Source organism: Polypterus senegalus, chromosome 14 (assembly GCF_016835505.1).
Source record: "Polypterus senegalus isolate Bchr_013 chromosome 14, ASM1683550v1, whole genome shotgun sequence".
Lineage (NCBI taxonomy): Eukaryota > Metazoa > Chordata > Cladistia > Polypteriformes > Polypteridae > Polypterus > Polypterus senegalus.
The window spans coordinates 88,056,244-88,081,130 of record NC_053167.1 but is presented as its reverse complement, the minus strand read 5'-3'; the positions used below and the strand labels follow the sequence as shown (position 1 = coordinate 88,081,130).

At 40.2% G+C, this 24,887-nt stretch overlaps 1 protein-coding gene across 1 annotated transcript in view; it reads right to left on the bottom strand.

The window, feature by feature from the left end:
• The window catches only part of eif2b3 (eukaryotic translation initiation factor 2B, subunit 3 gamma), a 156,405-nt gene that overhangs the window by 41,701 nt on the left and 89,817 nt on the right, over positions 1-24,887 (bottom strand). The window contains exon 6 of the mRNA XM_039734885.1: positions 16,732-16,821. Coding sequence (XP_039590819.1) covers positions 16,732-16,821 — 90 coding nt within the window. The remainder of the gene's footprint in view (positions 1-16,731; positions 16,822-24,887) is intronic.

Sequence of the window (24,887 nt, the reverse complement as noted above, 5' to 3'; positions counted from 1 at the left end):
AGTGCCATTACTCCTCCAAACATAATGTGTTGCATTACAGACAAAAACTTCAACTTTTTTCAGACTGCATTCTCTCAGTATTTCATAGGCTTGTCCAAATGTTGTGCAGCAAACTTTAAACAAGCTTCAATATGATTTTCTTCAGTAATGGCATCTTGCAGAGTGAGCATGCATATAGGCCATGTCAGTGGAGTGTACTGCCTATTGTTGTCTCTGTAACAATTGTACCTGCTGCCTCCAAGTCCTTCTTGAGCTCTTTCTGAGTGAACCCTTGGCCCCTGGACTACTCTTCTGACTATCATTCTGACTCCCTTATCAGAAATCTTGCAGAGAGCTCCTGCTTGTGGCTGGTGGGTGGTGGAGTGATGTTCCTTCCACTTGCAGATAATGGCCCCAGTGGAACTCCCTGGAGGGGAGCCACCTTCAGTGGCTGAAGGTTTTTGTTTCAACCAGGTTTCCTAATTCAGAGCCAGGCCTTTCTGATAAAAAAGCTGTTATTTATTGATATGGTTTATTGGTGTTTTCATTCTGCCCTGTCAAATCGCACTTTATCACATGATAGGTTTTCCTAGTCTAAAAACATATTTATATGTTTTGTGGACTGGAACAAATTTGTACTTCTCACACCTTGCCTTTTCTCTCTCATTTATTAACACAGATACTTCATGATACATATAGACAGGCTTAAATAGGACCACATTAGCTGGAGAGCTGGTGGTTCTTCTGTCATTTGCATATTATTAACTGGTATCTGGTTAGGAGCTCGTTAAAACTAAAATAAGCAATTAAGGATTCTGATTTGTAAAAAAGTAAGCTAACTAAAATTAAGCCCCAAAAAGGTATATTACCTCCACAGCAAACAAATAGGATAAAATTAAGAAACTGGTTAAAGTGAAAACCTGCAGCCACTCTGACCCTAAAGGTATTCCTGCTATATTTCATAAATGCATAAAAGTTAAAATCAAAACCTATGTTTGCAACATTGGATACAAGGCAAGAAGCAACCTGGAATTGGAGTCATACAATGCAGAATAAAACTTCAAGAGAGAAAAAAAACTCCACAGTTCAGTTTACTTTTTGGGATTTGATAATAGACTATGGATATGGAAGACTTCACACTTTCTTGCTACTTCCAATAAATAAATGTATATTTTTACATTTACATATCTTTTTAGTTTCTTCTGTTTACTACAATTATTAATTTTCTGTAATGAGTGTCTATTTCTGTTTATTTTTAAAAGAGTTTGACAGTGCTAATTTACTGAGAAAGTAAAATGCTTTCTACTATTGTTTGTATATTTTAATATTTTAAAATCAAAACACGTGTTAACCAAATCATTTAAAAATGACCTATAGTAAATTAGCAACAATGCCCTAAAAAATATTATATCACTTCTTTCAGCTTATTCCAATGCTGCAGTTAGAAATGGCAAGGGGAAGTGTATGAACGACAATTATTTCTTCCTCAAACAGATAATACCCATGTAGAATTTAGTAGCATGTACAACAATTTTAATAAAAGTTAGGGATTAAAAAAAGTTAATTTTGATCCACTGTATTTAGAAGTTCATGGTAGCCTATCATGCGAAAAAGGATCAGGGCAAATAATGTTTTTAAAATTCCATGTAAGCCTGCAGTGTCTTGTTAAAGCTCTGCAGATTTTATTTTCTCTCCCAACTCTCTCTTCTTCTTAGTTTCTTTTCAGGGAGATTAGAATTTCCATGTGAATACCAAGAAAGAAACAACAGTTACTCTGTCCATTTTTCTCCCTAAATGGTCCACAGCAGAGCAGCTTCGAGGCAGGAAGAAGAAGAAAAAAAAAATAGAAGAAAAAAAAACTTGAATAAAAAAGTCAACCCACTTTGAAGGAAAAAAAAAATAACAGTGCTTTAGACCCCACGTCTGGGAAGCGGATTAAGGAAAATGATATTTATATCAGTAGGTCCCTGAATTAAAATGTCAAAGCACTGGGCAGTACAGGGAACAAATGGTTTCAACGAGTATTTATGTACACCAAGCAAAAATTCCTGCTTGGAAGGGAAGAGAAAGAGGAAAAAAGGGATTGAATAGAGCTAATACGGTCCCAAGTTAATGCCACCTGCGCTTATTTTTAACGCCACTTAAAGAGGCTGTTTGGGATTTCCCACAACGTGAGTTTAACAAGAACAAAAGGATGGAGAGGGTGTGGGGGAGGGAAAGGGGTGGTAAGGGGCATGTTTTCTGTTGAAGCAATTACTAACCCCTGCTTCATATTCAGAGCATACCATTAGAATTCAAAGCAAATTTCAAATAACTCAACAAAACAAAATGTGAATAGGACCAATAAATACAAAATAATTATATACTACGATAACATATGGTATAAAGATTGCCCAAGAAAATGTGTAAGATGGAACAACTATGTTTATAAATCTGAACTAACAAATACAAAAAAATACCTGAACCCTAACATAAAGTCAAAACACAGAAGTCAGTTCTAAGAAAGTTTGAGGAATTTTCTTTAAAAAATGATCCCTATGTAGAATAACTGAAAAGAGTAGGAAATTAGGATATCCACTTAAATTTAACCCAGATGTGACCACCTCTCTTTCATTATAAACAAACTGGTAACTTTCAATAGATATACTTTAAAAATAACTACAAAGGCCCACCTTCATACCTCCCTCTCATTATCCTTTCCTATATTACATGCTGTATTTTCTTCCATCAATCACACTCCAGGTTCCAAGTCTGGGGAAAGAAGTGAGGGGTGTTGCTTCATAAAGACAGTGAAAAGGTCAAGTCATAAAGATCAACAGGTCATTTCAGAATTACAATGTGGACTTCAACTACTGTAACATAATTTAAATATTAAGATGAACTTAACAAACCCATAGTCTTTAACTAATGACAGTAATGGAAAACACTGATCATATCATCTTGTGAAACAGGTTTGTGTAATTAAAATGTGTCATCTGCTATTATGTCATTGAATGATTCTGTGTTCACCACTTACTTACATGCTTCTATTTTTCTGAACTAGTTTCCTTGATGAGAATGCCACATTTGCTAACTTTATTTTTTATGCTGTGCTAAATCTGAGTATCTTCACTTTGTCCAATAATATACCTAACCTATAACACAACGATGAACATCAGTAAATCTTGGTAAGGCATGAATTTGTATCCTGCATTGTCTTTAATTTCATACATATTCTTTTCTACGAATGGAGTATTTTTTTATATTTTAGCTCTCCTGAGAATTTTACAAACTACAGTGTATAGGATTTACAGTGAATGGAGCGATATTAAAAAAAAAAAAAACAAAACACTGTGAGCATCAGTACAGTTTGTTAATGTCAAAGATCAGAGGAAAATTTCCAAGCAAGAAAACAAAAGGCAACAGTCAGAACTCTTTAAAACAGTGGTGTGCATAAGGGCACTTCTGGACAGACATTGCTCCTTTAAATGGCTGGGCTGCAGCCATAGAAGACTTAGTCAGGTTCCACTCTAGTCAGCTAAGAACAAAAAGACAAAGCTATAGCAGTAGGAAATGAAGCAAAGAGCTTTGTGTTTTTATTTCAACAATCTTAAACAACATGCAAATCGTGCAGGTGCCATCTGCAACTAAATAAATGTTCTCAATAAAAACTGGGTCTTTTTTGGAGATACAAAAAATCAAATAAATAAGCAATAGATAATCCAATAAAAGTGAAGTTAAGAAATCATTCCCTTGACAGCATTAGCCACTCTTTTTCCTTCCAAAACAGCATCTCTGCCACTTCACCTGGTTAGGTCTATGCAGCAAGAGATGTTCTCTGACAAGTTCAGTACACCCCTTGTATTCTAGGCTTCTGTGTCAAGTCTTGCTCCTTTGTCTCCCGCCACCACATCTGAGCCTTGCACAGGAGCCATCATGGAGTGGTAGGTTGTTCCTGCTCCTGGTATTCTCTACAAGAGTGACCTAAGCACCCTCGAGTGCTGGCCACATGCTCTTCTGCAGAGCTCACAAACCCAATCGCCTACAAACATTCTTCACTAGCACTGGCTCCCTTATGATTCAACTTTTTCTTTTGACTTTCAATTTTGATATAATCTCCAATCTCTTTCATCACTCATCTTTTCAATCTCCCTGTTTCTTGTTCAGGCTCATATTTATACTGATAGGGTTATAGGTGCACCAGCATTGATTACAGAACCCAGAGCAGTAATGAGGCAATCAACCTAATTGCACATGTCTGCATGTGAATGCATTATCAGATGACCACCTTACCAACACTCCAAAGCTACTGTGCCATGCCGCAACAAATACCTACACCCCTCTGAAGCCTAAGCAGCCCATTATTTATTTAAAAAATATGCATCACCAAAGACCAAATGTATCTTATCGCAGTCACGTAATTCAGTATTTTTTCTGCTGGTAATGTAGATTGTATTGAAGGAATTTCACATACAAAATGATGCATGTGATACATGTGAACACATGCATCTATCCTACTTTGTGTCAATTGTACATGATGGAGGTGATAGTTCAATGATGAAGGACGTGATTTCTAGGCACACATGAGGTGTCCTAATATTAAATTAAAAAAATTTGAATAAAAAAAGCAAACCAAAGCATTTTTGCTGACCATGTGTATCACTTTCTGGCCACAGTCTATCTTTTTCATATGCAGTGGGTACGGAAAGTATTCAGACCCTTCAATTTTTCACTCTTTGTTATATTGCAGCCATTTGCTAAAATCATTTAAATTAATTTTTTCCTCATTAATGTACACACAGCACCCCATATTGACAGACAAAAAAAAAAGAATTTTTGAAATTGTTGCAGATTTATTAAAAAAAAAAAACTGAAATATCACATGGTCCTAAGTATTCATACACTTTGCTCAGTATTTAGTAGAAGCACCCTTTTGAACTAATACAGCCATGAGTCTTCTTGGGAAAAATGCAACAAGTTTTTCACACCTGGATTTGGGGATCCTCTGCCATTCCTCCTTGCAGATCCTCTCCAGTTCTGTCAGGTTGGATGGTAAACGTTGGTGGACAGCCATTTTAGGTCTCCAGAGATACTCAATTGGGTTTAAGTCAGGGCTCTGGCTGGGCCATTCAAGAACAGTCACAGAGTTGTTGTGAAGCTACTCCTTCATTATTTTAGCTGTGTGCTTAGGGTCATTGTCTTGTTGGAAGGTAAACCTTCGGCCCAGTCTGAGGTCCTTAGCACTCTGGAGAAGGTTTTTGTCCAGGATATCCCTGTACTTGGCCGCATTCATCTTTCCCTTGATTGCAACCAGTCGTCCTGTCCCTGCAGCTGAAAAACACCCCACAGCATGATGCTGCCACCGCCATGCTTCACTGTGGGGACTGTATTGGACAAGTGATGAGCAGTGCCTGGTTGTCTCCACACATACCGCTTAGAATTAAGGCCAAAAAGTTCTATCTTGGAGTTTGCTAAAAGACACCTGAAGGACTCTGAGATGGTGAGAAATAAGATTCTCTGGTCTGATGAGACCAAGATAGAAAATCTTGTTGCATCTTTCCCAAGAAGACTCATGGCTATATTAGCTCAAAAGGGTGCTTCTACTAAATACTGAGCAAAGAGTATGAATACTTAGGACCATGTGATATTTCAGTTTTTCTTTTTTAATAAATCTGCAACAATTTCAAAAATTCTTTTTTTTGTCTGTCAATATAGGGTACTGTGTATACATTAATGAGGAAAAAAATTAATTTAAATGATTTTAGCAAATGGCAACAATATAACAAAGAGTGAAAAATTGAAGGGGGTCTGAATACTTTTTGTACCCACTGTAGATCCTTCCAGCAGAATAATGTATTCCTTGTAACATGGTACATCATCTCAAGACAGTTCTACAAACATGACACTGAATGCACTTACAAATACTAACAAAACCGGCATAAGGTAAGTAACATGGTTAAGTTAGAAACCTGGTTTCTTAAAAACCCCAGCTTAAATTTGCAAGTCCATTTACGCAAGTTTTCATTTGGCAAAACGTTCCAATAACAGAAATATACTCTAAAGAAATTAAACATCATCAACGGCTGCTGAAAATCTGAAAACAAGAATGAAGCCTGTTTTTTCCAAGAAGTACAATTTAAAAGTAACTAAGATATATTACTCAAAACTTACAGAAAAGTAGCCAAATATGCTATACAAGTATAATTATTTATTTTAAATGTAATGTGTAACAGTGTATTGCTTTTGTGTTACTTTTTCTTCTATTGTATGAAAAATATTAATACTTGACTGACCAACATTTGTTCTTAACTTCAAACCCATATACAAACCTTCATGAAAATGACCAGAATCACAACCAACTATGATACTTTTTTTGTGTTTCATAACTGCTCAGTCCTTGACATGCTGTCAAGTAAATAACAATCATCCTCCTTTAAATCCCCAACCTAAGCGCTCGAAAAATCATGGTAAGAACACTAGCCGCTGCTACACCTAATCACACGATTTTGTCTAATCTATAGCAAACAGATTTATTAAAACTAAAGTGACACTTTATTAGTATGTTTTTGTTACCAGATTGCACACAGCAATCTTTTCAGCTTGGCTGTGCAGTTGAGCCTTGCATAGGAGTGATGCACCGATACATTTGCTTCTTGCCTTCTGTTAGGATAATAATAATGCTGATATTTTTACTTCAATCAAATAAGGTTACTCATTATTTTAAAAATTAATTTATGTAACTCATATTACTCTTAACGGACTGCACCCAACTTTGCCACCGAGACTGAGCTGCTGAAATTAGTATTGTAAGGCTCATCAACATAAATCTGGCAGATTATTTCAACATGGAGAAGGAATAATAAGATCACTCAAGCATTTGCCTCAGGAAATTTACCTTCCTACCTGCAGGAGGTAGACCTGTATGAGAAGCTAAACACATGCGCAGACTATAAAAGGCTGAAGTGTAACCCGATTAACACTTTAAATGGCAAATTAACTCAGTTCCTCAGAGACCAATATCCTGGTTTCCCTAACCAAAATAGAGGTATACATAACATCTTTGAAACCGGGATTCTGTGGATAATCGGGTTATTAAAGCACATGTAAATATACTCAATTACTTCCACTTTATGTCCTGCACAACCTCCACTTCTCAATTCAAACAGAATCTTTGGGATGAGGTGGAACAAGAGGTTTAGAACATGAATGTGTGATGGCTAAATATGCAAGAACTAAATTATGATATTCAAGTCAGAATGGACCAGTACCTCCAAAGAATATTTCTTATGCAAACACTAACTTGAGTTTTTTTTCTTCAGTTAAGCATCTACAGAAAATGGTTTATTTTTACTTTGGAAATGTATTGTTACAGCATAAAAGTTCATATTAAAATTACAGAATGTCAGGGGATGCACTTGGTTGCTTTCCTCTGCACAGCTTCAAGTGCTGCTAAGTCTTGGATAAATACTGTATGTATACAAATCTTTTGTCATGCAGATAATTATGATGACTGACCCCTACTCTCTTTTTTGTTTCTTTTTCCGGTTTCTTTGTGGTGGTGGCCTGCGCCACCTCCACCTACTCAAAGCTTTATGATGCTCCAACAATGATGGATGGATTAAAAGGCAGAACTCTACATGACCATCTTCATCAAGCCCTTCCGTGAGAACCCTAAATCCAAAGAGGACTGTTTCATTTATGTTAGGTAGAATGCCCAGAGGGGACTGGGCGGTCTCATGGTCTGGAATCCCTACAGATTTTATTTTTCTCCAGCCGTCTGGAGTTTTTGTTTTTCTGTCCCCTCTGGCCATTGAACCTTACTCTTATTCGATGTTAATTAATGTTGATTTATTTTGTTTTCTTATTGTGTCTTTTATTTTTCTATTCTTTATTATGTAAAGCACTTTGAGCTACTGTTTGTATGAAAATGTGCTATATAAATAAATGTTGTTGTTGTTTCGGGGGACTGAACACTTTTGCACGGCACTATACTTGTTAACTACATCAGCAATTATAAAAAAAAATAATGTCAGGCTTTTCAGGTTTGCTTCACATGCACAATGTGAAAAGGCATTAATATTTCAATGGGAATAACTGTTCATCAGTAGTCATTTTTTGCTTTTACTTATAACACCAGATGCAGCCAAGAGCAAAGTGTGCCAAGTGTCTGATACAGATCAGATTCACATAAGGAAATGAGAACATGTAGGCAAATGAGTGAATAAACAGTCTTCTTTGAGGTATACTAAAATCAGACAGACAGATTTTTCCCTAAAAGGCACCTCAATTATGTACAAGTTCCACATTCCATCATCCTTCCATCTCCACAAAAAAAGAAAGCCCGCTGTTTATACTTGCATTTGCATGTGTTGTTAGGTTTGCTCTTCAGATACATTACCAGTCAAAAGTTTTACAAACACTTCCGTTTTCCAGTTTTTTAGTTTATTACTTTATTTAGTCAGTTGAAATACAAGGAATGAACTAAAATGGTGAAAACATAAGCAGTAAACTGCCAAAGGTATAAGTTTGGGTTATCAAAAACTGAAAAAAAAGAAAAATCAGAATATTACAAACATGCCTTCTTCAGGGAACAACTAATAGGATAATGACAAGAAAAAAGCAATTAACAAACAAAATAAGACAGAGCATTATTACACTTTGATTGGGAGGAATGGCCCCTCTGATCTGATGCCTGCCATGGCGGCAATCTCCGAACCCGTTGGTGGACACCGGCGGTGAGGGATGCCGTCAAGCTGAAGAAGGAGTCCTACAAGACCCTTTTGTCCTGTGGAACTCTGGAGGCAGCTAATAGGTACCAGCAGGCCAAGCGGAATGCAGCTTCGGTGGTTGCTGAGGCAAAAACTCAGGCGTGGGAGGAGTTTGAGGAGGCCATGGAGAACAACTTTCGGACAGCTTTGAGGAGATTCTGGTCCACCATCCGGCGTCTCAGGAGGGGGAAGCAGTGCAGTGTCAACACTCTATATGGTAGAGATGGTGGGCTGCTAACTTCGACTTGGGACGTTGTGGGTCGGTAGGGGGAGTACTTCGAAGACTTCCTCAATCCCACTAACATGCCTTCCAATAAGGAAGCAGAGCCTGGGGACTCGGAGGTGGTCTCCCCTATCTCTGGGACTGAGGTCACCGAGGTGGTCAAAAAACTCCTTGGTGGCAGGGCCCAGGGGGTGGATGAGATACGCCCGGAGTTCCTCAAGGCTCTGGATGTAGGACTGTCTTGGTTGACAAGCATCTGCAACATCGCATGGACATCGGGGACAGTGCCTCTGGATTGGCAGACTGGGGTGGTGGCCCCCTTCTTTAAGAAGGGAGACCGGAGGGTGTGTTCCAACTACAGAGGGATCACACTCCTCAGCCTCCCTGGAAAAGTTTATTCAGTAGTCGTGGAGAGGAAGGTCTATCAGATAGTCAAACCTCAGATTCAGAAGGAACAGTGTGGTTTTCGTCCTGGTCATGGAACAGTGGACCAGCTCTACACCCTTAACAGGGTCCTGGAGGGTGCATGGGAGTTTGCCCAACCAGTCTACATGTGTTTTGTTGACTTGGAAAAGGTATTCGACCGTGTCCCTCGGGGAATTCTGTGGAGGATACTCCAGGAGTATGGTGTACCAGACTCCCTGATAAGGGCTGTTTGGTCCCTGTACACCCAGTGTCAGAGCTTGGTCCGCATTGCCGGCAGTGAGTCGAACCAGTTTCCAGTGAGAGTTGGACTCCGCCAGGGCTGCCCTTTGTCACCGATTCTGTTCATAACTTTTATGGACAGAATTTCTAGGGACAGCCAGAGCATAGAAGGGGTCCGGTTTGGTGGACTCAGGATTGGGTCACTGCTTTTTGCAGATGATGTTGTCCTGTTTGCTTCATCAGGCCATGATCTTCAGCTCTCTCTGGATCGGTTCGCAGCTGAGTGTGAAGCGGCTGGGATGGCAATCAGCGCCTCCAAATACGAGACCATGGTCCTTAGCCGAAAAAGGGTGAAGTGACCTCTCATAGTTGGTATTGAGATCCTGCCCCAAGCGGAGGAGTTCAAGTATCTCGGGGTCTTGTTCACGAGTGAGGGAAGAATGGAGTGTGATATCGACAGGCAGATTGGTGTGGCGTCCGCAGTAATGTGGGCTCTGCATCAGTCTGTCGTGGTGAAAAAGGAGCTAAGCCGTAAGGCAAAGCTCTCAATTTATCAGTCGATCTATGTTCCTACCCTCACCTATGGTCATGAGCTGTGGGTAGTGACCAAAAGATCGTGAATACAAGTGGCTGAAATGAGTTTCCTCTGCAGGGTGTCTGGGCTTTCTCTTAAAGATAAGATGAGAAACTGAGTCATCTGGGAGGGGCTCAGAGAGTAGAGCCACTGCTCCTCCGCATCGAGAGGAGTCAGATGAGGTGGCTCGGGCATCTGATCAGGATGCCTCCCTGGTGAGGTGTTCCAGGCACATCCAACTGGGAAGAGGCCCCAGGGAAGACCCAGGACACGCTGGAAGGACTATGTCTCCCGGTTGGCCTGAGAACGCCTCGGGATTCCCCCGGAAGAGCTAGAAGAAGTGGCCAAGGAGAGGGAAGTCTGGGCATCGCTGCTCAAGCTGCTGCCCCCACAACCCGATCTCGGATAAGCGGAAGAGGATGTATCGATGGATGGATTATTACACTTAGAAGTATAGACCTTTCATTTAAAAACTTTGAGCTGTAGATTTGACAGGACAAAGGGCAGCAACAAAACTATTCCTTAAAGGACAACATAGGGCCTTGAAACCTGGCTGTGGACTACTATGGACTGGACAAAGTCTCCTCTTCACAGTAGAAACCAAGCCTTGTTTTTTCAACCACTGTTAAGCTGTGCTTGAAGCTGTTGTGCTTTGAAGTGCCTATCACGCAAGCAGGTGACCCTCAGAAACTTGTCTTCTGATTGGGCTGTGATTTTGACCCTGCCAGCGCTCTTCCTATCAGAGTTTCTTCCAGTTTCCATTTGCCTTTTAATTGTGTAGGGACCTTTAGATTTTTTTTTTTGGTGCAATTTCTCTAAATGAAAGGCTTACTCTTCTAAGGGTAATAATGCTCTCATTTCATTTGTTAATTGCCGTTTTCTTGCCATTATCACTGATACTTTAGTAGTAGTGAGTAGAAAGTGCAGTAAGACGGTCTGTTGCAACTCTGTTTTAAGACAGACAGAAGGTTTATACGAGGTGTGGCAGAAAAGTAAGGAGACTGATTTTTTATTTACCAAAGTTTTTATTTTTTTCAAACATCAATGTTATCCCCTTCAAAGTAGTTCCCTTGGGCAGCTATACACCGATGGGGACGTTGTTCCCACTGTTGGTAGCAGCGGTGGAAGTCTTCAACCGGTATGGTCTTCAGCATGTCCGTTACACTCTTTTGGATGTTTTCTAAAGTCCGAAATGACGTCCTTTGAGGACATTTTTCAGTTTAGGAAAAAGGAAAAAGTCACACGGCCTGAGGTCAGGTGAATAAGGGGGCTGGGGAACCACAGGAATGCCTTTTGAGGTCAAAAATTCTGTTATGGAGAGGGCAGTGTGACATGGGGCGCTGTCATGATGGAGCATCCATTTGTCTGCAATGTCTGGTCTCACACGAATGACCCTTTTTCTTAGCCTTTCAAGGACGTCTTTATAAAAAACTCGGTTGACAGTTTGTCCTGGAGGAACAAATTCTTTGTGGATGATTCCCCTTTTGTCAAAAAAACAAATCAGCATTGATTTGATCTTCGATTTGCTCATTCAAGCTTTCTTTGGTCGAGGAGAGTTTGCAGTGTGCCACTCCTGACTTTGCCTCTTGGTCTCAGGATCGTATTCAAAAATCCATGATTCATCACCTGTGATCACACGACTAAAGAAATCTTGCTCATTAGCGATTCTGTCAAGAAGATCAAGACACTTGTTTTTTCGATTGTCCTTCTGCTCAATTGTGAGGTTTTTCGGCACCATTTTGGCACAGACCTTTTGCATATGCAAATGTTCAGTCAACATTTGATGAACGGTAAATCTGTTCAAATTTAATTGTTCACTCAACATTCTTAATGTTAAACGACGGTCTGATCTCACAAGAGTGTTCACACGTTCGATGTTTTCATTGGTTTTCGAAGTTGAAGGCCTCCCTGAACGGTGTTCATCTTCAATGCGTTTTCTGCCTTCCAAAAATTATTTGTGCCAGCGAAAAACTTGAGCTTGGGATAAAGAATGTTCCTCATAGGCCTGTTTTAACTTTTCAAATGTCACACTTGCCGATTCTCCAAGCTTAACAAAAAATTTAATGGCACAACGTTGCTCCAAATTCCGCTGTTCCATTTTGCGTGACGCACAACCAAAAACACAACTTCGCTAATAGCAGTCACAAAAATCACGTAGTTAACGGAAGGAGTTGAAACTCGCACTGAGCTATGGGAGGGTACTGATACACGTGCTCTATCAAGGACAACAGCGCAGCGTTGCCAGATCGCTTGCAGTGTTGCCAGTCTCATTACTTTTCTGCCACACCTCGTAAGTAATCAATAGAAATTTGGATACCTGTGAAAACTGTTTGCTTCAACATTCAAGGCTTAAGTTACTTCATTTGCTGCAGAACATCTATAGGCTGTAACCTACTAGTTGTTCCATGATGAAGGCCAATTTTATTAACCTAAACTTTAAATGTTTACCATTGGCTAATTACTGCTTACCTTTTCACAATTTTAGGTCATTCAGTGCATTTCAACTGGTTAAATTGGAAGAAAAAGGAAGAAATTAGGTGTTCTAAAATTTTTGACCAGTATTGTATACATGGAAACACTGCCTGTGAGCCATATTCCAGTGCAGTGATCTTTACTGGTGGCTTGCCACCAACAATGTGACATATCACATGCTCCTCTTCCTCAAGCTAACTGGCACATCTGGAGTGCTGACTGTTTTCAGATTAGCCAGTGACCTTTTTCAATTAAACATACTGAACCAATACAAGTGATTATTAATGTGTGAGACAGAGAGAGGGCAACTCATGGCTAAATGCACCCCAAGGAGACGCGGTCACTCCTCTGAAAACCCCTCTTAAACGGTTATACAATGGGAAACAAATACTGTTTTTTTTACCTCCTTGCTTCTGCTGGCTGTCACTCCTGCTCGCAGCCGCTACGTCATCTGCATCTCGCACGGCACTTCAAACATTTAAAAGCCTGTACAGCAGTCTTTGTCATCTACTGTTTGTCTTTTATTTGCGGTCCTGGGCGTGGTTAAATCTATTGGCACAAACGCTCGTCTTGTGGGACGTGAGTTCTTCATATTCCACTTTATAATTTAAAAACGGAATAAGAATCTCAAAATCTAACAACATCACTTTAAAGTTTGCTAAATTCTGAAGAGAATGATACCAAACATATATATGTAGGTTTTAAAATAAGCCTGAATTAAAGCATGACTAAAAATGTCACATAAAATCATTGTACTGTGCCGACTTTATATATTCCGACCCTGACTTAATATATTTAAGTTTTGACTTTATATATTCCAGCGCTTACTTTATATATTCCGAAATATTCCAACACCGTCTTTATATACTCAGGTTTTGACTTTATATATTTGAAAAATGACTTTATATATTCAAGTTTTGACTTTATATATTCAGAAATGACTTTATATATACAAGTTTTGACTTTATATAGTTAAATTTAGTCATCATTGCATAACTCTTTCTTTACCATAGAAATTTAAAGACTAAATTCAACTTCCATTCCTAACAAAGATATTTCTGGCGGCTAAATAGAACCTACTTATATCCAAATTCGAGCTATTGAGCTGTCGCCTGCCTGCCTGAATAACCCTCGCTTCGCTCTTACTTTTTTACCGTTCATTTAATCATGGCTAGTGGCGGAAAAATTATAAAATGGAAGGAGGATTACACTGAATATGGCTTTACCAAAACAATTATTGATGGCGAATCGATTATTCATAATGCTTCAATTGGTGATCTGTTTTTCTGTGTTAACCTATTTTTTCATACTTCTTCTCAAACTAAGGGGGTGCGAGGGTCAAATGAATCAGGAAGCACTGATCAATGTAATCGGTGTACCAGGAAATCATGCATTGACAGAAGTTCCCCTTTGCTTGTAATGCAAAGTGTGATTAAATGCGTGATTTTTTAACGCATTATGGAGCACATGCATCAAAGCTTCTCAGCTGTGCTTGTGCTAAGAAAAGGAAACATTTTAAAAATAACGTAACATGATTGTCAATGTAACCTTTTGTAAGTAGTGCCTGGAGGATTCAGTGTGTAGAAACTGTAGAGACAGCGTGTGTATTAACTTGTGGATTTTTCTGTGAGTATTTGGTGGCAGCATCACAAAGTCGCTTCCTTAACACTGCATTAGCTGCAGAGCTCAGCTCAGAGCGAAATGAGGTGAATGGGAGGGGAGATGATGATGTGACTCCCCCACCCGCCTTAACTGTCAATCCCCCACAAACACAGTCTCTCGGAATTTGCATAAGCACAGCCCTTCACCTGCAATTTTAACTTAGTTACAAAGTGATCAAAACTCGCTTATATCCTGCGTCCTCTCATTAAACTTGTATCCCGCATTACCCATGGGCATGATAAACGCCAGCGGCAGCCTGTCTATGAACTTAATTTAAACTTTAGGTTTACACCATGCTTTGTTTCCAAAGTAGCAGCACTCATGAATATGGTTGTATATGTCACTCACTCGCTTATTGTTTCGCTGCCTTCTCAATTATATAATGCATGTTTTCCTCAGCGCTTTTTGGAGCTCTTCCTGGTTTTCTACATACTGTGTTGACAGTCAGTTCACGTGATTACGTGGGCGGCGTGATGATGTCACACGAAACTCCGCCCCCCACAGCTTTCGAGTTCAACTCCATTACAGTATATGGAGACCAACTTTTGTAAGGAAGCTGTAAGGAATGAGCCTGCCAAATTTCAGCCTTCTACCTACACGGGAACTTGGAGAATTAGTGATGAGTGAGTGAGGGAGTGAGTCAGTGAGGGCTTTGCCTTTTATTAGTATAGAAGATATATATATATATATATACAGTATATATATATATACTGTATATAGAGTAGATACAGTATATACACTGTGTGCACAATTATTAGGCAAATTGTATTTTTGAGGATTCATTTTAATATGGAACAAATACAGTACTATCAGTTAATCCAAAATGTTAATAAACCTGAAACCTGAATGTTTTACAAAGGAAATGTGTGTGTGAACATCATCAGGGGTAGTGCTGGGCGATATGGAAAAATCATATATCACGATATGGATTATTTTATATCACAATAACGATATACATCACGATATACCACCCACAATAAAGTACGTTTCCAGTTATTCTCTGAAAAGTTAAAAAAAAATATCATTGCATACTTTTTTTTGCAACTTTATTTTGAAGTGACATTTAACTGAACTGTCACAAAACCACAAGATGGAGTTTCTTTAAAAAGTTCATTTTTATTCTTGATTATCACTTATATAAAGGGTAGAGTATGCATTGCATAGCGACAAGACATTATCATTCATTTGTCATAGCCTATTTAATGCAATATTTTCTTTAGTAATTGATAAAATTAGGTTAGAAACGATAGAAACGATAGAAGAGAAATAGGACGATAGACACTTTTCTATCGTCCCCACGATATATATCGTCATATCGCCCAGCACCAATCAGGGGAATACATATGTGTGCTGTCACAGATGTCTGGGGTTCTTACCTGGCCGAGATGCCTGGAGGGACCGGATAGAGACATTAAAAGCTTCCGGGTCAGGAGGGGACAACCGCCCTGGAGCAGGAGAGGACCACAGGAGAGGAGGAGAGATATTCCAACTCGTTGGGACCCGTGGCCACCACCAGGGGAGCGCCTGAAGCCTCCCAGAACCCGGGAGAACTTTACTTCCGCCACACTTGGCAAGATGGCGGAGGAACCTGCCAGGGACACCCGGAGTGCTTCCGGGGCAAAGGAAGATAGTCACCAGCCACCTGGAGCACATCCGGGCGGGAATAAAAGGTGCCGCCTCCTAACAGTCGGGGAGCTAGAGTCGGGAGAGAGAGCAGGACAAAGCTCCCAGGAGGAGATTGGCGGCCAAGGACAGAGATTTAAAGTCAAATTGTGGTGATTATTGCTGTGTGAAATGTGTGGTGTTTTGGGACTGTGTTTATTTATGGAAAATAAACGTGTGACTTTTACAAAGATGTGGTCACCGACTGGTGGTGTCCGGGCAAGTCTCACAATGGCGCCCCAACAGGGACTTCCTGTCTGTTTCAAGACGGGGAACCCTTCAAATAAATTTTTTGTGAGCTGCCCAGTACCCCAGTCGACCACACACACGTCCTGCAGGGAGTGTTCCGTGAATTGCCCGGTGGCTGTTGCAGAATCTCCAGAGTGCCATCTTCCACCCAAGGGGGCTGAGGAATGCCAGCCAAGGCCAAGGAGAAGGGGATTTCCCAGCATTTGTCGTTGCCAGAAGGACTGCAGTAGGCACAACCACTGACGGGTCCGGAGGAGATTGCCTGGACTTGCGTCACTGTCTGGGGTGTGCATATCTGGTCCGCAAAGCTGGGATGGCATCGCTACAGGAAGGGGAGGATCCGCCACGTCTCCAGCAGCTGAGACAGAGGGACGGCAGCAAGAGTTGCAGTTCCCTTTCGGGAGAGGCAAGATGGCCGAAGAATGGAAGTTCCGCCCCATGACAGGCGAGGGATTGGACGGTGTGTGCCGTGCTCCCGTCGGTGATTGGTTAACTATTCAGATTTTAACTTTACTTACTTGTTGTCTACTAAAAAGTCCACTACTGACTTCTTCAGACAGTACAGGTGAGCATCAACAAGTCCAGTTTTTATATGTATTCTGGGATGCCTGTAAAGTAAACAGAAACATTATTATGAACAAAAAAATGTAGGTCAGATTTTGAAATGTATTACTATATTTGGATAAAAGTACCAATGCTGATCATGTTAAGATTAAGTATGTCCAATATTTAAAATTTTAAAATTGTGCTTAACCTGAAAATGACACTTCATTAATCTCAAATAAATCACATAACTGCATAACTTGTTAGCATCTCAATCTGTAAAGACTTGCCTTTCAAATAAATTCTTGATATGTGACATACTTGTACCATGTGTAGGTAATGTGTAAGAATTGTCAGACCTTGCTGAAAGATATATCTCAGACCTGTATCTTTAGGCATATTTATAGATCTGCAGTGTGATGCAATCCATTTTGCAATAAATTGCAGTGGTTCATGCTTTAGATTTTGTTTCATTTGATTACATTCGTGGATTGCAGTCTGACACAGATTCTGCTGCCTAATGTTACAGTTTTAAAAAGAAGCATCATGCATGTTTTACTTTTAAGTGATAAGCCAAGGAAACTGCATTTCTGTAATATTTAGATTTTCCTGCACTAAGTTTACAAATAACAACCATCTAGGAGAGTTTAAAATCAAACCAACCATTATAAGTGTGTCTTTCACAGCCACGGCTAATGGAATATCTTAGATTAGGGATTCACAAACATTTAAGTTAAGGTATTCCAAAATGTTATGCCATCTGTTCAGGGCACCCATTATTACAAAGTAAATGCTGAAAATCAGACCATGACCCTGGATTTGTGATTATGTAAAACAGACTTGTTAAAATAAACAAATGTGTAACTAGAGAAGCCTAGTGACATATATACAGTGGCACGCAAAAGTATGGGCACCCTTGCTTAAAATGTCTGTTACTGTGAATAGTGATTGAGCAGAAGTGATCACCAAAAGGCAAAAAGTTAAAGATGACACATTTTTTTAATATTCTAAGCAAAATTACATTTTATTTCCATTATTAACAGGTACAAAATACCAAGAAAATTAAAAGGGCCTGAAGAAAAACTTATGGGCACCCAACAAGGTCAGCACTTAGTAACACCCCTTTGGCAAGTATCACAGCTTATACACAGTCACAGTCAGAGAATTCATATAACTTTGCACTCTGCATCACCTAGGATTTCCTAACAATCACAGTGAAGAAGCCACAGCCCTAACAAGCTAATTAAGGTCTGAGACCTGGGCTGCCGAAACTTATGCATGGTGCGCCTTTCCCTTTTTTACTGGACAACTGTACAAAGCAAAAATAGCACACTAACCTGGCATGAAATGCAGAAAAGAAATGTGTCATCTTTACTTTTATGCCTTTTGGTGATCAGTTGAGCTTCTGCTCACTTAACTTTTCACAGTAACAGACATTTTAATCAATGGTGCTCAAACTTTTGCATGTCTCTGTATAATGTCAAACAATATCTCTAGGCCGGAATTTTTCTGACTTTTTCTTGGCATTACACCCCCAGGGACTGAAATATTTAGAAGTATTAACATTTTCGTTTAGTCTTAAATTGTTAAGTACTTAGCTTTTATTACGTAAAACTAAAAGTAACTAAAAGTGAGATTTCTTTACTGCCACCATCACCCCAACAGTGCATCTGGGGATTTAAATAAGTGAATACAATTAACTTTTTGTGTGGTTGTGTATGTGTTTTACTTTTTTTATACACAACAAGTGCTTTTATAAAGGTTTATTTTTTAATGTAAAAAAGCAGCAAGATTTGATCTAGAATAAAAATTAATAGTCTGAAGTCTGAAATTCCTATAGATGAGGTAGATGGCCCATGTACTAATATACAGAAACTATTTTGGAAACTACAAGTTTGTCAAAAGTGGACTATTGTTTGTCAAAAGTGCCAGTACAAATACATTAACTGACATTTAACAAATAAGTAAGCAGAAAAAAAAAAAGTTCCACTTCAAGCACTAATTACATATATTATTATTTTAAAACCAAGTATTTTAATCTTTACAATTAGGATTTTATTTTTTAATAATATCAACCTTTTTTGGGGCCGTACACTCTATCAAAGGGCCCCACTTGTACACACATCATCCACACTCACTCAAGCCAATTTGAAACATAAAATTAACCTCACATGCTCAACTTTAGGGATATGACAGGAAACCTATCCTATTTTTTCTAGGTGATAAAACCAAATATTTATATTGATATTTAATAATATTTACTGAAATGTTTTAATGCATTCAAATCCATGCAATACTTATAATAAACTGGTCATGATATCAAACAATAAATTAATAATTTGCTTCAGTTAACATGTTGCATTAATAAATCAACCATTTCATTCACTTTCCAACCTGCTCAATCTGCAATTTCTGGATGAAGTGCTAGTCCATTACAAGACACATTCTAACACATGTAAAAAGTCCTCGGTATTTCCTAAATTTTCACTAAATTAATATTTTTATATCAGTGACATGACCTATTCAATTAAAACAATTCTATAAAAATGATCTGTAACCTGTTCATTGTACAACCTTTCCAAAGCAGTCACATTCAAACAGCTACTACAGTATCCCTCTCATAATTCCTATTTATAAGTTAACTCACAGAAGACCTCCCAAATGGTTTATAGTTCTTGAAATAAGACTAAGAAGGCAGCATTCTGAGATACTTCCTGCTCCCATGAATTCCTTTCTTATAACAGCCAGAGGTCAACACAATTAACCTAAATTAATCTCACAATCCAAATTTTCATCACTAGCCAGTACACAAAGAACCCCCACCACCTTCCTACCACCAAAAGAACCACAGATGGAAACTGAATCATACCTGCCATGAATAATTTGGATTCTGAATTAATCAGCATAGGTTCTCTGCTGAGCTTAAGCTAACAGACATAAGATCTCTAACATTTCAGTTTTTAAACTTTTATATGTGCAATGGACATCTACATTATCTACATTTATGTTAGTAAATACAAGACATGCACTTTTATATTCAAAGTGATGCTTTTGGAAATATTTCTGAATACTGTTAACTAAATGTTTTTAAGAAATTTAACAACAACCACAATTATTGGCTCTGCTGATTTTAAATTAGTTAACATTTTGCTATAATACTGTAACAGATTCATACTTGACTGTTAGTAGTAACAGACAGAGGAGAAGAAAAATGAGGAAGTCCTTGAACTTCATGTACACTTTTAAAAATTTCATTTAACAAGGAATTTAAAGATAATGTAGAAGACATAGGAGTGTTAAAATTCAGTTGATTTCTAGAATCCCTGTCATAACATTTTTAAACCTGTTTAATCCCAATTTGGGTTTGTGGGAGGCTAGCCTAACCTAATAGCGCACACACGCACAATGACAAATTGAAACTGACAACTATCCTAAAAAAGCTTTTGGATATGTGTGCAAATTGCAATCACATGACAAGGCGGATTCAAATTTTGAAGATAAATAAAACTATCGTGAAAGAAACAGCCTTTAGTAACCAGGTCCAGAAACTCATAAATGATATATCCACCAATTTTAAAAAGCCTGATGGCCACAGGTAAACATCTATTAGAAAAATATGCAGCTAAAAGAAAGAAAACAAAAAAGATCAAAGATTAGGTTGTGTGCACTATATACAGATTATACATTTCTAGTATTGGCGGTTTATAGTATATGTTTCTTGTTTCAGAACCAACTCAACATGAATACAAAATGGAAAAAAAAACACTGCAATTGTTGAATTTTGAACAACATGAAACAATCTTTCCCTCTTAGTCAATGACTATTGTGGAAATATGTCTCTTGATGTTCTGCCAAGAACAGAAAAATAAACTCTTGTTACCATGGAATGAATTGTAAGGTGTGAGAGATGCCATGCACTATAGAGATCTGTTACCTGAAAACATGTTTCTTGAACAATTAAACATGTGCAAAGTCTGTGCTTGTTTGATGCCCACAATATTGACTACTGTGTCACTGCTTCCAGTGCCTTAAGCAGAATATTAAGTAAATTAATTTAGACTGGAAGACATTTAAGAAGCATTTCATACCAGGAAATGAAACTTGGGTAGATTACTATTATCAAAGTTTAAACAACAATGCAAGCATGATAATTCATCAAAAATATTCACTGTCTAAGCCATCACTGGCAAAATCACGTGCACATATTTTTTTATTATTGCTGTATTCCGTATTCATCAATTGTCTCAAAATAGCCATTGTGGACTGTGCCCGGCAGTTTATCCCGGCCAAGTCCCTCAAGCCGCAAGATGGAGCCCTACCTGCAGTATGGAAGTGCCCCGAAGACCAGCAGGGAGTCATGGACTTTGTAGATTTTATCCTCAGCCCTGCTGAACACCACAGGGGCCGCAAGAAGGAGCTGCAGGGAGGACCAAAGACTTCTTTTTGCCCTATACCCCGTGGTGAAAAAAAAGGACTTTTATCTGACCCAGAAGTGATAGGGAATTATGGACTGAAGGATGAGAAACACTTCCGGGTCAGGAACTATGAAAGGATTGTGGGAGCTCCCAGATGGCGAGCTGAGCTGGGTGGTAGGAGAGCAATGGGTCTGGGAGTGGAGGATTGTGATTTATTGATAAATAATTGTTTATTTGTGAGTATAGTGTGGAGTGGTGGTGCTTGGTGCACTTTATCATTATAATAAATAATAATTATTGATTTTTACCTGGTGTTTGGCATGGTACCTGAGGGTTCAAGGGAGCGATAGTGCTCCCTACAGCCGGCAGGATTCTCTGGACGTCTGTTGGCAGAGGACCTGAAATTTAAAAGTATTGTGTGGGCAGAAAACCCTAAGAAGGTCCCGTCGAAGAGCACTTAGAGGTAGAAAACGCCACCCGCTACAGAAAGCGCTGCAATAGTGAGCCTTACTGGATCGGTAAGCAATGGGGAAGAAAACAGGCAGAAAGAGTGGGAATAACCCGAAGGAACAGACCCTAACTGAGGGCGAGATGGTGTGAACATACCTGACGGGCAGTGAGGAAGACAGGGCGCTGATAGAAGCTGGAAAAGTCCGAGCGGTACGGCAGCAGCAGGAAGGCTGTCGGATATCAGACTCACCGGACTACCTGAATGAACCTGGTACACGTCATCTAAGTCCGGAGGTATGTGCCGAGAAAATGCCCGAGGCGCTGGGAACTGTCTTTTCTTATTTTGCAGAGGCCTGTCTGTGGAATCCCGACGGTGAAATGGACGTATACCTTTTACCCGGGCAAGATGGCCGCTATAACGAGAAGTCGAGCCACTCTAGGGATCTGCAAGGGAGAAGCCCATTCGTAAAAAACAGTCACGTGGACTATCCTGGGGCAGGCTGGGTAAGCCAAAAGCAAAATACGGTGTCACCTGACCAGGGAGAGACCTGCCTACTTGCCGAAACCGACCACGTGATCTTGCTCAAAGAAGTCAGGAAGGAGAAGGTCACCATCGGTGAGGTTGTTTTTTCCCCGACGGATCCAAGCTCCCTGAAGGGGAAGGGGGAGGCGAGCGAAGCAGCGCTGAATATAAATAAAGGTAAAGAGGAGCGGGAAGTGACTGAATGGTCCGCCATCGAATTAGAAAAGGCGGATCACAGTCGGCCGGTGGCGGCTCACTGTTTCTCTAAAAACTCCAAATCCCAAGAGCCTTTGCGCAACCCAGCAGAGCATGTGCCAGGAGCGGACGTGCTGATTGGCTCCCGGCCAAAAGGTAAGACAAATGATGATTGTAGTCTGCCTTCGGCCAAATTAAATGACATTGTGGGACTGTGGGATCTCGAGAAGTTACTCGAGCCCATACACAGTTTCTTCCAGGGCTTGGCGGAGCTGAAGAAACAAGTGAAGAAGCTGGGAACAAGGGCCGAAGCGCCGCTGAAAATACTTGAGGAATACATCCGGCGATTTGGTCGAGAGGCTCCTGTTATGATTGATGCAGTGGTACAGGTGAGTGGGACCGGTACTGTACAGCATATAGGGACGCAGTGTGATCCGGGCCCGTGTTTATTGAGTAGCGGGTGCCAAGTCACTGCACCCCCTACAAGAGAGGCCGGAACTATAACCGAGTGGTCGGGGGAAGGACTGAGGGAGCAGGAGCTGCTGGATGGTGTGGCTTTTCGGAGCGACTCGGTCCTAAAGACCCTGACCCGTAGTATACGCAAGTAGAGTGCGAGGATAGAAGGGGCGGGGGAAGCGCCAATAGAACCGGAGCAGTGGAAAAGTGCTGTCTCCTGGAGCGATGCGGTGCTGAAGACGCCGCCTCCGAATAAATTAAAATCGACGGGCGTGCAGACAGTAAAGGGGCTCTCTTCTTCTAATAGAGAGACCCAAACTGTGCACAAGCCCCAGAATAAGCAGGAGATCCTAAAAATAAAAAGCGGATCTCCTAACAAAATCAGAGGCGGCTTTGGAAACCTCCTCAGCGGAGAAAAGGGTGGAGACGGACTTCCTAAGTGCTTCCAATCTCGCCGAGGGAGACAAACAGGGGGACCGCAGTTGTGCTTTGAATGCTGCAGGCCAGGACATGGGTGGCGAAGTTGTCCTAGGAGGACAGGGATACAAAAAACTCATTTTTATAATGTTCCTCCTAGGTTTTCGAGAGAATGTCACCAACATGGCCTGACCGGTGGATCCTCCTGGAGGAAGAGTCCCTCAAGGGATTGGCAGCTTTGAACCATGGTTCTTCGCTGGGGGGGAGGGGGAGGGGGAAGTATTGTGTACTGTGTTTATCCCGGCCAAGTCCCTCAAGCCGCCAGATGGAGCCCTCCCTGCAGTAGGAAGGTGCCCCCAAAGACCAGCAGGGAGTCATGGACTTTGTAGTTTTTATCCTCAGCCCTGCTGGATACTACAGGGGCCGCAAGAGGGAGCTGCAGGGAGGACCAAAGACTTCTTTTTGCCCTATACCCTGGAAGTACTTCCAAGTCACATGACCGGAAGGGATGATGTACTTCCGAGGTGAAAAAAAAAGGACTTTTATCTGACCCGGAAGTGATAGGGAATTATGGACTGAAGGATGAGAAACACTTCCAGGTCAGGAACTATAAAAGGATTGTGGGAGCTTCCAGACGGCGAGCTGAGCTGGGTGGTAGGAGAGCAACGCGTCTGGGAGTGGAGGATTGTGATTTATTGATTAATAATTGTTTATTTGTGAGTACAGTGTGGAGGGGTGGTGCTTGGTGCACTTTATTATTATAATAAATAATAATTATTGATTTTTACCTGGTGTTTGGCGTGGTACCTGAGGGTTCAAGGGAGCGATAGTGCCCCCTACAGCCACACCATGTAACTGGCCAATGTTATGCTGATTGACTGCCGCAGATGCCAAAGGAAATCAGAGAGGCAGCAAAGAAACCTTCCAACCTTCTCCCTTCTGTTTCATGACAGTGTCTCAACTGACACTGTATGGGTTGCAAAGGGTGCTTTTGAAACTATAGATTAAAAGAGATGCCACACCCACCATACTATCAAGATATGGCCTCATGTGTCTACCATCTGTTCTCCAATCTACATCCGAGAGTCAGTGTACTTAAACATTGCTGCTGACCATATGAATTCTTTTATGGCCATAGTCTACCTTTTATCAAATGGATACTTTCAACAGAACAATTCATCACATCACAAAGCAGATATAGTTAATTCTATAAACATGGCAAGGACCTTAGTTTACTCCAGTGGAATGTGCAGTCCCTAGATGTCAATCCAAGAAAAGCATTTTTTGGGTAAGGTGGAACATGTGATTGGTACCATAAATAATTGGTTAAAAGATATGCATGAGGCAGTAGACTAATCCAATTCTAAACCAAGTACAGTTGCAACACATTGATTATTTGTAATAGCATGCAGTCTGTTGGGACTTTTGTAAGGATTTAAAATCAATGTCTGCTTTAGTACCACAATCAAATACAATGAGTGAAACATTGCACATTCCACCTCCAGTCCATTTGCCTTCCTCATAATCTCTCATTACTGAAAAATACTGAATAAAGAATAACCCAAGATCATAGTTTGATGAAGCAAATATAAAATCATCTGATTTGACATCTTAACATCCCCAAACTGAACTCTGTTAATCTCAGCAAAGTCTTGAGATCCTATTCTTGAAATTA